The sequence below is a fragment of the Aquarana catesbeiana genome, linkage group LG02, assembly GCF_042186555.1.
Source record: "Aquarana catesbeiana isolate 2022-GZ linkage group LG02, ASM4218655v1, whole genome shotgun sequence".
In the NCBI taxonomy this organism is placed as follows: Eukaryota; Metazoa; Chordata; class Amphibia; order Anura; family Ranidae; genus Aquarana; species Aquarana catesbeiana.
In genome coordinates this window covers 354228351-354241830 of record NC_133325.1, presented here as the reverse complement: position 1 = coordinate 354241830, position 13480 = coordinate 354228351, and the positions used below count along the sequence as shown (strand labels likewise).

General features: G+C 42.9%; 1 protein-coding gene across 7 annotated transcripts in view; it reads left to right on the top strand.

The window, feature by feature from the left end:
• Positions 1 to 13480, top strand: part of MSI2 (musashi RNA binding protein 2) — a 928554-nt gene that overhangs the window by 217888 nt on the left and 697186 nt on the right. For 5 of the 7 annotated variants that reach the window (XM_073614998.1, XM_073614994.1, XM_073614999.1 and 2 more), the window contains exon 6: positions 3201 to 3260. The exons of the other annotated variants lie outside the window; for them this stretch is intronic. In XM_073614998.1, the coding sequence (XP_073471099.1) occupies positions 3201 to 3260 (60 nt within the window). The remainder of the gene's footprint in view (positions 1 to 3200; positions 3261 to 13480) is intronic. 7 annotated transcript variants of the gene reach the window in all.

Genomic DNA, 13480 nt, shown 5'->3' with positions numbered 1-13480 from the left:
AAGTGTCACATGTTTCCCATTCCCAGAATCGCTGGTATTATTCATGATTCAGATTCCAGAATGGGCAGTGAAGATATGTGCAAGCACCTTATGGTGATTGGTTGTGGCCTCTACATTATTTTGCAGAGAGCTACTTTTAGTTAACTATTTGCCATAACCTACCGTATTTATCGGCATATAACACGCGCAGGCATGTAACACGCACCTTCACTTTAGAGGGGGAGGTTTCAGGAAAAAAAAATTACATTTTAAATAAAGAACTTTGAAGCAAAATAAGGGTCAGTGCCCATCAATTCGGCCTCACCATTGCCCATCTGCAGCCTCACAATTGCCCATCAATGCAGCTTGATCAGTGCCCATCTGCAGCCTCACAATTGCCCATCAATGCAGCTTGATTAATGTCCATCTGCAGCCTCACAATTGCCCATCAATGCAGCTTGATTAATGCCCATCTGCAGCCTCACAATTGCCCATCAATGCAGCTTGATTAATGTCCATCTGCAGCCTCACAATTGCCCATCAATGCAGCTTGATCAATGCCCACCTGCAGCCTCACAATTGTCCAACAATGCAGCCTGATCAATGCCCATCTACAGCCTAGCAATTGCCCATCATTGCAGCTTGATCAATGCCCATTTGCAGCCTCACCATTGCCATGAATGCAGCCTGATCAGTGACCATCTGCAGCCTCACCTCAGATTACTGCTGCCTCGGAGGGAACAGGGAGGGGGGGGCGAGACGAGTGCCTTCAGATTACATACAGCGAGAATCTCCTCTTTACTCAGCGGTTTCTTTAATACAAAGTTCTATGATAGACAAAACACTGGTCCAATGCCTGCCCAGGAGACAGGACTTCCTATTACAGAGGCTGCTGAGTAAACAGGAGATTTTCGCCGTATGTATTCTGATGGCTCTCGTACCGCCCCGCTCCCCGTTCCTTCCTAGGCAGCCCAAATTGCAGTATCAGCGTATAACACGCACACACTATTTGCAGGGTAAAAAAGTGCATTATATAGGCCAATAAATACAGTATTTCTGATTGGTAGATTGTTATGGCTTGACAATTATGGACTCCCTTGTTAGACACGGTCCCTAAAATTCATAAAGACTGGCGCGGACATATTTTGCAAACGTGTCTCTCATGCATTCTAAAAGTGGTGCAGCATGCGCCAAATTCATGTACCTCTCTGGAACTTTTACTCGAATTTGGAGCATGATGCACCACTTTTAGAATGCACCCAGGACACTTTAGCTGTATGTGCCAAATTTGTCAGAGTCAGTCTTAATTAGCTCCACTTTCATAAGATACGAACTGTCGGTAATTTATTTTGAATTTGGTGCATTAATTGCGCCACAATGTAAGACTGGCCCAATTTTTAGAACTTCCTGAATTTGGTGCACGAGTCGCTGTCTAAACCAAAAGTGTCATAAATTTTTCATAAATTTGGGTGCAATACAGTAATGAGGGATTTATGAAAGAAAAGTGGCACAGCAGCTTTTTTGAATTTCCCTCATAGTCTGATGGGGCAAAAATTACATTGATCAGTTTCTTGTCCAACCTTTATTTTTTTTTTTTTGAATTTTTTAGTGGGCATTAGTATTGTGATTTTCCCAACTGTAGGTTTCAAAATAAATGTAACATCTAGCTGAATACTGTGAGCAGCATCACCATTCCTTTTGCCAGTTTGTGCAAAGGCCTGTTTGCTTTTACAATCATTTGAAGGCTGCGTTATGTAATAGGTGATATTGCTTTGTCATTGGAGGCGTGGGAAACGTACAAATTTTAGGGAAAAAATAAAAAAAAAACGGCACAGTCAATTGAGGTTAAGAAGTGTGTCTATAAAGTTAGATCTGTGCTTTTGTGAGTTGTGTCGTCACTTGCTGTGAATGTATTTCTGCGCTAAAACGAACACAGAATGGTGTGAGAAGCTAAGAGATGCAGGCTGAAGCCTAAAAATGTGAAATACCCCTCTTAGGTTAAAAGTAAACTGCATGCTTTGTTGTGTTGTTGCAGTGGGATTATCTAGCAGTAATTTTACCATATGATAGCCAAACAATAACTGCAACTGGTTTATTTGTGAAATACATTTCTAAATGAAACATAATTTTTTTTTTTAATCCAAAGAAGGGAATTAAATCATAACTCAGCACCTTCACCCGGTCCTGAATGCCATCTACAAGAAAAAATGTTTTGGTGTATTCATGGCTTGGTCAACATCCATTTCACAAGCTGCCCAGTCAAAGTGAACTGTGGCTATTTTATTACACGTTAAGGCAGGGATCCTCAAACTACGGCCCTCCAGCTGTTGCAGGACTACACATCCCATGAGGCATTGTAAAACTCTGACATTCACAGACATGACTAGGCATGATGGGAATTGTAGTTCCTGAACACCTGGAGGGCCGCAGTTTGAAGACCCCTGCGTTAAGGCTCCTTTCACACAGCCGGTTTGTTGCGGCTTCTGGATTCCTGCGGCCAGAATCTGCGGATTCTGGCTGCAGGAATGATTGAGTTATGAAATTAGCATTGGTCCCTTAGCCCGCCTAATGGCAGGTTGAGAGTGGCCGCTGCTGATCGGATGTAGCCGCACACAGAGAGATTAGCTACAATTTTCGGACAGATGTGCAAGCCTGGACGCAGGCTGCCATTAGTTTATATGGGCTGAGCGGCCGATGCTAATTGCACAACCCGGTCGTTCCTTCGGCAAGAATCCAGAAGCCGCAACAAACCGGCTGTGTGAAAGGGGTGTTGTTGTGAAGTAACTACATAAGAAAATGTACCCTATGCACCTTAATCAAATGAAATTGCTGAAAAACATAAGTAACTCTCTACTTCCCTTCTCAAAACCATGGATAATTGGGATCAGTTTTTTTTTTCTTTTCATGTACTGCATATGTAGAAACGTTTTTCCTCTCCATTGTTTCCTGGCCTATAAAGTCCGACCTTTGGTAGTATTCCCATTAGTACTCCCCTTTTTTCTCATGTACTGCATACTTGAGCTCTAAGTATATTTTTTTTTAGGAAAAAATAAAGGCCATCTTCAGGAGTTAGAAAGAAAATCTACCCTAGTAGTGTGCACCCATACTGCAAGGTCTAGGGGTGTCAAAATAAGGAGTAAAGCTGTCTAAGGCGCTCATGCTTGTAATGCTTGCCCCCACCACATCCAAGTCATAACCCTGTATTGTATTTGATGACACAGACGGACCCCCCACAGACTGAGCTTCAGGAAGAAGAGGGCAGTACCAGAGTGGGGGATCAAGTAAGTAACAGTGCATGTTTCTATACCCTCTCGGCATAACAAAAGTTTAACTGTTGCAGTGCAGGGGGCTCTACTGCAAGGACAGATTTTTTTTTCTTCTAATTTCTGGAGTTGGGATTTAAGTATTTTTATTGTATCTAGAAGGCAATATCTACAAAAAACTGGTGCCCCCCCCCCCCCACAGCCAAGCACAACATATATTCTTTACACTTTATAAAGTGCCTCCATATGGTTCTTTTCCTGCTTTGGAGGAAAGTAATCCCATTTATAAATATGCTATATTTTATGTAATCATTTAGTTTTGTAAGGGACTTAGGTCTGCATATTTTCAGTTGCTGTGGATTTGGGCTTTTTATGACTTGTCCTGAGGAGACTGTTTAATGCAGGCTTCAGCCACCCCACATCCTTCTCAATCCTCTCCTTCATATAATGTTTTTGTTAAACATATCAAAAGTAATTTCTGTAGCAGTTTACGTTATTGTATGAAAGTTGTGACCAGCATTTTAAGCATCTGGTTTGAGTGCCGATACTTGGCAGAAATCATTCCCACATTAGCCTCCAAAGTGCATAAATAAGTCTTTAACTCTCAGCGTGTGGTCTGCAATTTTAAAATGTGAAAGATTGGTAAAGTACAGCATAAGTCATCTTTTAAACTGAAAATTATGAGGCTAACATGATTAACTGGAGCCAAAATTAACACCTTGAGAATCAGAAGTATCTCGGTTCTTCACTACTGTATTGGAAAGAGCTGCTCACTCACAAATATTTGTGCTGCAAAGTCCAGTGTGAGGTCAGGCATATTTCATCCTTCTAGTTCAAGTCTTTAAAGCATCAGTTCTTATGGTTAAAAGTTAAGAGTTAAAGTGTTTCTTAAACCCCCCCCCCCCAAAAAAAAATAAAAACCTGATCCTGGCCCCCTGTATACCCTAAAAAAACCTGACTGATCCTGCCTGGCTATACCCTCCCCCTGCAAACAGACCACGATAATCATGGCTGCTAAGCCCCTGACATTGTGGTCTATTTGCATGATTCCGTCAGCTGCAGCTCTCCTGTATGCAGCTCTGTCTGTGTCCTCTGTCTTCCTCCCCCCTCCCCTCCCTGCTCATAGCTGCGCCTGCCCCCCCTCTCCTATCTGATCATAAATCTTCTTATCCCCTCTGTAGCATTCAAACACTTGTCCCTGTAGCTGTGTAATGTAAAAACTCAGCCGATCTGTGCCTGTATAAACGGCTCCCACCGCTCAGCTGAGTGTCGGATCTCTCTCTCTCCTCTCTGCTCCTCCTCTACCGGCTGACGTCAGCAGAACAGCTCAGCCCTGCCCACTTCAGCTCTGAGCTGGCGAAACAAGGGAGCTGACATGTCAGCTGAGCGCTCGGAGTGCAGCTTAGACAGGTACAGATCAGCAGTTTTTTTACATTACACAGAACAAATGTTGTTATGATACAGAGGGGATAACACTATTTTAGTACAGTGGGTTAACAACCACTTTAAAGCAGAAGTTACCCCATTGATTTAACAGTTTCAAAAAACTGTTACATTCCCAGCATGCTGGGAATGCTAACTGTCACATTGGTTGTGCTCTCAACTAAACTTGTCAAACCATCCAATGGCTGGTGCCATAACTGATCACATGTGCAGCATCATGACAGTTGAGGATGAAACAGAAGCCAAGATGGTAGCTTCCTTGGCTGAAAACAATAGGAGGGTTTACTTCCACTGTAAGCTAGGTTGACACTGCTATGATCTGATTTTGATTTCCAGTGTGATCATCTTGTCTAGTGCAACTTGGATGTAGTTTGCATATTCTATAGGGCTGGAGTCCACCAAAGTAGTACCTTTTCCAAAATCTTGCCCTGCATTGATTTGAAAAAGGAAATGTCTTCCCAAATATCATTATAGTACAGAACGCTGAGTACACAACTTTAGTTTGAGAAAAAGAAAATGGTACTTTACATATTTCAGTCTTTAGGCTCAGTTCACACTAGTGTGATTCGGGAACCCAGCAAATCCACTGCGGGTTCCCGCATTGCACCTAACTCGCTAGGCAGTTCACAATGCAGTATGCGAACTGCTGGGAGTGTCAATAGAAAGTTAATGACACCCCCAAATCAGTTTGCTTATCGCAGTACGAACTGTCAGTTTGGACATGAATTGGATCGCATTGGTCCTGTGCGAGTTTGGTCCGAATGCGATGCAAATTCAGCCATACTATCTGTGTGACTGATATCGCATCACACAGACATCGCCTGTGATTTGCAGTGCGGTGTATATCACATCACATGCAATATCGCACAGCGCACTGGTGTTAACCGGGACTTAAGCCTCGTACACACGGTACGATTGTTGGCAGGGGATTGTCTGTTGACAGACTGTTGTCCTAAAATCTTACCGTTAGTACGTTCCTTTTTTACTATTGTTGTCCAACTTTTGGAACAAATGTTGGATGGCAGGCTAGTAAATTTTCAACGGACAGCGTTTTGCTGTCAGATTTTCATATGGTCAGTACACAAATCCGTCACACAAGTCAAAAGTACAAACGCGCATGCTCAGAATCAATGCTCACCAAACACAAAATTAGCAGAAGAGCTGAAGTTCGTGTTTGTGGCACAACAATTGTGTACCGTTAGTATGCAAGACAAGATCCTGGCACACGCCCTTTTGACAAAAATCAGACGCTTGGATGGCCAACAATCGTACTGTGTGTGCGAGGCTTAACTGTCTTAAGCTGGCTATGCAATAACTTTCTAATAGTTATTGGGGTCAAATCGGCATTAGTTTTCGACCATAGTAATGAAAAAATTCAAAGAGGCAGGATGGCAGGTCTTGAAATAAAATTTTAACTGTGAATGTGGTTTTCGTTAGGAAAAAAAAAATCATACATATTGTAATGAGATATGTTTAATACATATGGGATTCCATTCAAATAGCAGGTCCAGATGACACTTTTAGGACTTTCAAACTAAAATAGTTGACTCAATGATGGCAAGAAAGAATGTTCTGATACATGTTTTTCTACAAATGTTTGATTGAAAATCTATGGCCAGCTTTTCTACCAGATATCTGTAACTGTAAGATGTTGTACAGATTAAGCCCTTACGTCATTTGGTTTTGGAAGATGAACTGGATGGCTGACAGGTGCTTTGTAAAAATTTACATTGGAGAAACCTCTAAGAAAAGCACACTGCTCTGGGTGCAATATTCCGTCTAACCATCTTTAAGCATGGGCTTTTTTCTGGTCATTAATGTAAAGATTCCTTTGACAAAAAAGTCTTTCCTACAATGCCTTATGCCACAGATAAAAGATTTGCCTTACGTACTGGAAGAATAGAATTTCTTTTGTCTGGGATTCTTGGTGAAAAAAGCATGGAGTGGAGTTCTCTAGAAGACTTGTATGCAGCTACAATAGCAGGAAAAGGAGTAGTACATGTGTGACATGTGTAATATTTAATGAACCGTGGCTACTGTGTCACAGACTGCTTAATGTAGAATTTCTTCTTCTTAGCTACTTCATTTAACACACACACACATAGAAAACCTACATAGACTAATTTGTTTGCTCCAGAATTCCTTTACCAACAAGCAGAGTGACCACTTTTAATTGTAATTTAAATAGGCTGACTGATTACAAGATTGAAGGCATGTGTGACACTAATTACAGCTTAAGCCTAGAATCATATTGATGCGATTTGACGTGTCAAATCGCATGCAAAATCGGCGGCTATTGTCGGCAATGGCACGCCCAAATCAGTGCGACGCTGCACCGATTCCCAAAAGTAGTTTCTGTACTATTTTTGACGTCTTGGGGGGGCGATTTGTATAGACATCTGTACAGGAACCTGCACAGATGTCTCTGAAATCGCCCCCAAAGTCAGACTGACATGCAGGAATGAAATCATGCGAGTTCAGCTGAACTTGCATTATTTCAATCCCGCTGTCAGTGTGAACCTGGGCTTAAGGCCTCATGCACACAAGGTGTCTGTTTAAGCCCCTTTTAGGAGATTGCTACTCTTGCTAGAGTAGCAAAATCTTATATAGAAACTCTGCAATACATTGTGCTAGCACATACTGTACATTGCAGAGACTCAGTGGGGAGAATTAATCGAGAGCGGGGGGTCAGCAACCAGTAGATTGCAGACAGGTGACTGGTAGATTGCGGTCTGGGCTTGCTGACCCGCCATCCCAAAACAGCAAACAGAGTGCAATGCAGAGGGACTACTTGTAAAGTTGGAGCTGTAGTAGGGAGCAAGAGCTGTATAAGCCGATGCCTCCTCTGTAGTGCTGGCTCCTGTCCCATGCCCAGTGATACCAACTGCACTCCACCTCTTATCCTGGCTAGCAGTCTCCAGAGTGGTGCCAGCAGCAGGAAAAAAGAGATCTTCAGGTCAGTGTGATGTAATACACTGGGCAAAAAAAGTGTAGGGCTGCTTTCACACTGATGTGCTGCGGTTTACCCACGCCACGGGTGCAGTGCAGCGTACATGCAGCTTTCCTGCATGTTTGCTGTGCTTTGCCATAGACTCTATTATATCCTGCTGGTTTGGTGCACTTTTTGAATGCAGGAGTTTTGGTGTGCTTTCAGAAAGTGCACCACACCTGCAGGATATAAGTCCCAGGAAAGCTGCAGGTAACTGCACTACACCCGCGGTGCAGGTAAACCGCAGCACACCAGTGTGGAAGCAGCCTTACAGGGGCTAAGAACAGTAAGGGTTAATATGTAGTTTGGGGGGGTAAAACCTCATAGGTAAGACTTGTTTTTACCACACCTGCCCTGACCACACCCCCTTTAGCTGCAGTGGACAGGGGTGTACACATGCCACAGCAGGAATTATACATCCTATCATGGTTGGTGGGTGTTGCACCAGCCAAACATGACACATTTAAGTAAATTAGGCCACTCTGCAAGTGCCTTGAAACCTTGTGCAGTACAGCAATAGTGGGTTAACACAGGCAGCATTGTGTTGCTTTCTCACCACCCACTTTAACCCCTTGGACCCCGCAGAAGCATGCAGTTGCGGGACACATGCATTTACTTGAATGGGCCATGGGGGTTCATTCCTGCTGCGGCATGTGTACACCTTTGGTTGCTGCCTCAGCAGCTAAATGGGGTAGGGATTCGGGTCAGTAAAACTGTGACAAACTGCAGGGTTTTAACTTTGTGTGAACGGGCCCTAAGAGTGCCACTGCCCAATACAAGTAAGGGCTCATTCACAAGTGCAGCAGCAAGCACTGCTGCTCCTCTGAAAAGTGATACAAGTGTGTTTGGTGTTTGACAGGTGGTAGGGAGGCGACACATTGCCTCCTCACCACCTGATTTAAAAGTATGATTGCCGTGCAATGCACTTGATTGCGACATGGCAGTATGGCAATTAGAGGTTTAAATCAGGTGCGAGGAGACAAGACTGTGCCTGGTGATTTTGACTTCTCCCATGTTGTTCAGGTAGATCTCCACCCCTTTATGCCTCATGCACACTGGATGTTATAAAAACGCCATTAGCAGTTTTAAGCTGTTGCTGGTTTTTTTTTTTTTTTTTAGCAAAACTATACTCCCTCAAAAGCTTATGGCTCAAAAACGCTGATAACCACTGCGTTTTTCAGCAGTTTTAAGCTTTTATCAGAGTTAGAGCATTTTTACTGCTGAAAAACTCTAAAACACACTAGTTCTGTTTTTTTTTTTTGTTTCCAGCCAAAAAACATCCCTGCCATAAAAACGCTGATAACAGCCTATATGTGCATGGACACATAGAATAAAATGCTGGGGAGTTTACTGGCTGCAGAAAAAACGTCTGAAGCCAAAAACCACCCAGAGTGCATGAGGCCTTAAAGTGATTGTTAGGCTACTTCCACGTTGGGGCGTCAGTGGTATTTACCATATTTGCTTCACTTTTAAGCTGCTAGCGGGGCGCTTTTAACCCCCCGCTAAGGACTGAAAAAGGGTTAAATGCGCCCGCAAAGCGCCGCTTCGGCAGCGCTGCCCATTGATTTCAAAGATGCGGCCTGCAGGACTTTTTTTGCGTCCTGCAAGCGCACCGATCGGGTGTGAAAGCACTTGGGCTTTCACACTGGAGTGAGAGGAGAGGCTCTTTACAGGCGCTATGCAGGCACTATTTTTAGCGATATAGTGCCTGTAAAGCGCCTCAGTGTGAAAGCAGCCTCTAAAGCTTCATGTTTTGTTTTTTTTAAAATAACAAACATGTTATACTTGCCTCCACTGTGCAGTTCATTTTGCACAGTGTGCACAGATCATCCTCTTCTGGGGTCCCCCGGCAGCGCTGGTAGCTCCTCCCAGCATCGTATAACCCCCTGGGAGAAGCGCTCTCCCGGGGGGTTACCTTGCGGGCGCACTCCCGAGTCCAGCATTTGCGTCCATAGATGCAGAATGCCGGACTTGGCCCCAGCGAGGCGTCATTGGATTTGATTGACAGCAGCGGGAGCCAATGGCTGCGTTGCTATCAAGCTATCCAATCAAGAGCCGAGAACCCCGGGTAGAGGAAGAACATGTCTCTGTCGTGGGAAATTCCAGGGTTCAGGTGAGTAAAAGTGAGTGAAAAAACACTAGGGTTTACAACCCCTTTAAAGGCTAAGTTCACTTTTTTTCATATTTTTTTCTAAATTCCATCTCCCCTATGAACCAATATAACATTAATGTGCTTCTTTTGCGAAAATTAAAAAGCTTTCCAATTATTATACACACGCATACCTCCCTGTCCTCATGGCTGTTTGAAAACACTGCTCCGTTACTTCTGCCGTACTTTCTGGACAGACTTTTTAGGTCATGACACAGGAAAGAGTTGACCAGCTGATCTCATTAGCACACACCTTGCATCATCTATCCTCAGCTGATCAACTCGTTCCTGTGTTATTATGTAGGTAGTTTTAGGGAGCGCAACCACCAGAAAATTGCTGTAAATGCTTTATTTAAAGGCAAAGTTCACCTTTACTTAAAAAAAACCATTGCTGGATATATTTTTGTTGGTAAAACTATTTTTTAAAACAGAAGCATGCAAAGTATTGCTCCTGCAATCTGTAGATAATGAATGTAGTGCCAGGCTCCTGTTAGAATGTATCTTACCTTCTGAAGCCACAGCCCTCAAAAGAAAGGAAGGAAAAAAACGGGCAGTGTGCCAAGAATTAAAACATTCTTTATCAATTAACCTTAAGTATTAACATTGTAACAATTTGTCAATGGGATAGACTTCATGTGTAAGTGAAAAAAGTTTAACCCACTAAACCTTTTTCTGACATTTGTTTGTTTCAAGTTAAAATAATTTTTTTTTGCTAGAAAATTACTTAGAACCCCCAAACATTATATATAGTTTTTTAGTAGACACCCTAGAGAATAAAATGGTGGTTGTTGCAATATTTTATGTCACACTGTATTTGCGCAGCGGTCTTTAAAATACAATTTTTTTGGAAAAATTACTTTAATGAATAAAAAAACAAAACAAAAACAAAAAACAAAAAAACTAACCAGTAAAGTTAGCCCATTTTTTTTGTATAATGTGAAAGATTTTACGTCGAGAGTATCGTGATCTTTTTATTCTGAGCAAAAAAAATCATGATTCTCATTTTGGCCAGAATCGTGCAGCTCTAATATATATATATATATATATATATATATATATATATATATATATATATATATATATATATATATGGGGGGAAATTACTTACAGCAGAAATGATTTATTACCATAGAAAACTATTTCTTGTTAATGTGTATTTGTCATCCAGGTAGTTCCATAGGTGGTACAGAAGGGGAGGGGGTGGCATAGACCACTGTTTATTAAAAATAAGAGCTTTTAGCAGTTTGGCAATGGGCAGTTCAAACACATAGCCTTAAGCAGAGTTGTAGTGATATAGCAGTGCATCAGCAGGATGAACAGGATATTGGTGTCTGTCCCTCCTGCCTTGGGGATATGCCAGCCTCTTCCAGTTCATTCATGCAATGCTTGAGCGCCTTCTCTGATTTTGAAACCTTACCATACATTTCATGATTTACAAGACTTGTCATCTTAGAAAAGCTAATTAATTTCTGTAATCATGAAATATTTGTAGAAGTGTGCTATTGCAGGTAAGAAACTATTATGACACTATACTTCTAATATATGCAAATTCATAAACAAAATTGATGACAATGAAGATAAGAAAAACTCCTATAAAAAGTATATCTGAATTGGACGGAGTAATGAGCTTTTTGTTATATAACAGTTAAAATCGGGATCTTTATGTCTAACTTCAAAGTACGAGTATTTTATATAGGCTTGCTTTAAAGTGAATACTGCACAATGTTTTCATTTATCTACAGCAGTCCCACTAAAGCAGATGCCATTACTTGGTCCCATCAATGTTTTCTTACCCGATACAAGTAAAAGTGTCTTTGTTGTCATTTTGAATCAAATGGCATCATCTGGAAAAAATGGGAAGTGTTTTTTGAAGGTTAGAAAGAACTTGTACTTTAAACAAAGTGCAGTTCATCAATTAATAATACAGGTATCCCATCTTTGCAGAATGCCGATGAGCTTTTCTGGATGAATTTGCATTGTCACCTTTATGAAGAGTGCAGGCACATATGGACTGAACAATACACAATTATTCAACTTGTTCCACTAAGGGATCTACTACCTGCTGGTGAAATACGGCAGAAATGTGTGTTTGGCAAAGTGACAGTTGTGGGATATGTTCAGAAATATAATGTCAAGAGTTTATGTCCTCCTTGCCCTGAAAATTGTAATTGTGGTATAAATTAATGTACAAAAGTAGCATTACCTTCAGTTTGTAAATGGTTAGTTACCTTGTCATATGAAAGGTGATGCCATCTTTAAATACTATTTTTCTCAGACCACAGCATTTCATTAAATGCCTGTTTAATATATGCCCTGTAATTACATGCTTTTGAATAAAGCAGTGACTTTTCTTTGTGTCTGACTGCCCAGGAGGTCTAACAGTTGGATCCTGTCACAGTCCCGTACTTCCCAGTAACCTTTCTGTTCTCCTCCTGCCTACAGTGTTGGTGCTCAGTTTCATAACACTGACTTCTCCTCTGTTGTGCTGCCCAGGAGGTCTAGCAGTAGGAACCTGTCACAATCCTATGCTTCACACAAACCTTTCTGTTCTGTGTCTGCCAATAGTGTCTGTGCTAATTCTCTACAATATTTTTTTCTTTTGCCAAATATTAAAGATGAGCTTCATTGATCGAATATGTGGGTGGTGACGAGAATACATTAAAAGCAAGATATTTATGACAGCTGACACCCAATGTTTAAACAGACCTCACCCCTGCAAAAGTCTTGTATTCATTTTTATCTTCTCACTGCAAAAAATGGGTACTTTTGCTTTCAGTAAATATTTTTCAGACAGAGCTTGGTTATTATAAGGGCATTGTTACATATTAGGTGACTTTACCAAACCTTGTTTTATGTGAAAACTGTATCAGGTATTTGTAATTCTACTTGAATTTGTGACTTTTATGCATTAGAAATTGTTGGGCCCCTTTGGGCTTTAGGCCTGGGGCCCCCACCCCTGAGCCTGACCACCAACATTCCCCAGGGCCATCCCACTGAATACGCACTCAGCCCCCCTCCTCACATCTGTACGCACTCAGCCCCCCTCACACCTGTGCGCACTTAGCCCCCCTCACACCTGTGCGCACTTAGCCCCCCTCACACCTGTGCGCACTTAGCCCCCCTCACACCTGTGCGCACTTAGCCCCCCTCACACCTGTGCGCACTCAGCCCCCCTCACACCTGTGCGCACTTAGCCCCCCTCACACCTGTGCGCACTTAGCCCCCCTCACACCTGTGCGCACTTAGCCCCCCTCACACCTGTGCGCACTTAGCCCCCCTCACACCTGTGCACACTCAGCCCCCCTCACACCTGTGCGCACTTAGCCCCCCTCACACCTGTGCGCACTTAGCCCCCCTCACACCTGTGCGCACTTAGCCCCCCTCACACCTGTGCGCACTAAGCCCCCCTCACACCTGTGCGCACTAAGCCCCCCTCACACCTGTGCGCACTAAGCCCCCCTCACACCTGTGCGCACTTAGCCCCCCTCACACCTGTGCGCACTTAGCCCCCCTCACACCTGTGCGCACTTAGCCCCCTCACACCTGTGTGCACTTAGCCCCCCTCACACCTGTGCGCAGTTAGCCCCCCTCACACCTGTGCGCACTTAGCCCCTCTCACATCTGTACGCACTCAGCCTCCCTCACACCTGTGCGCAC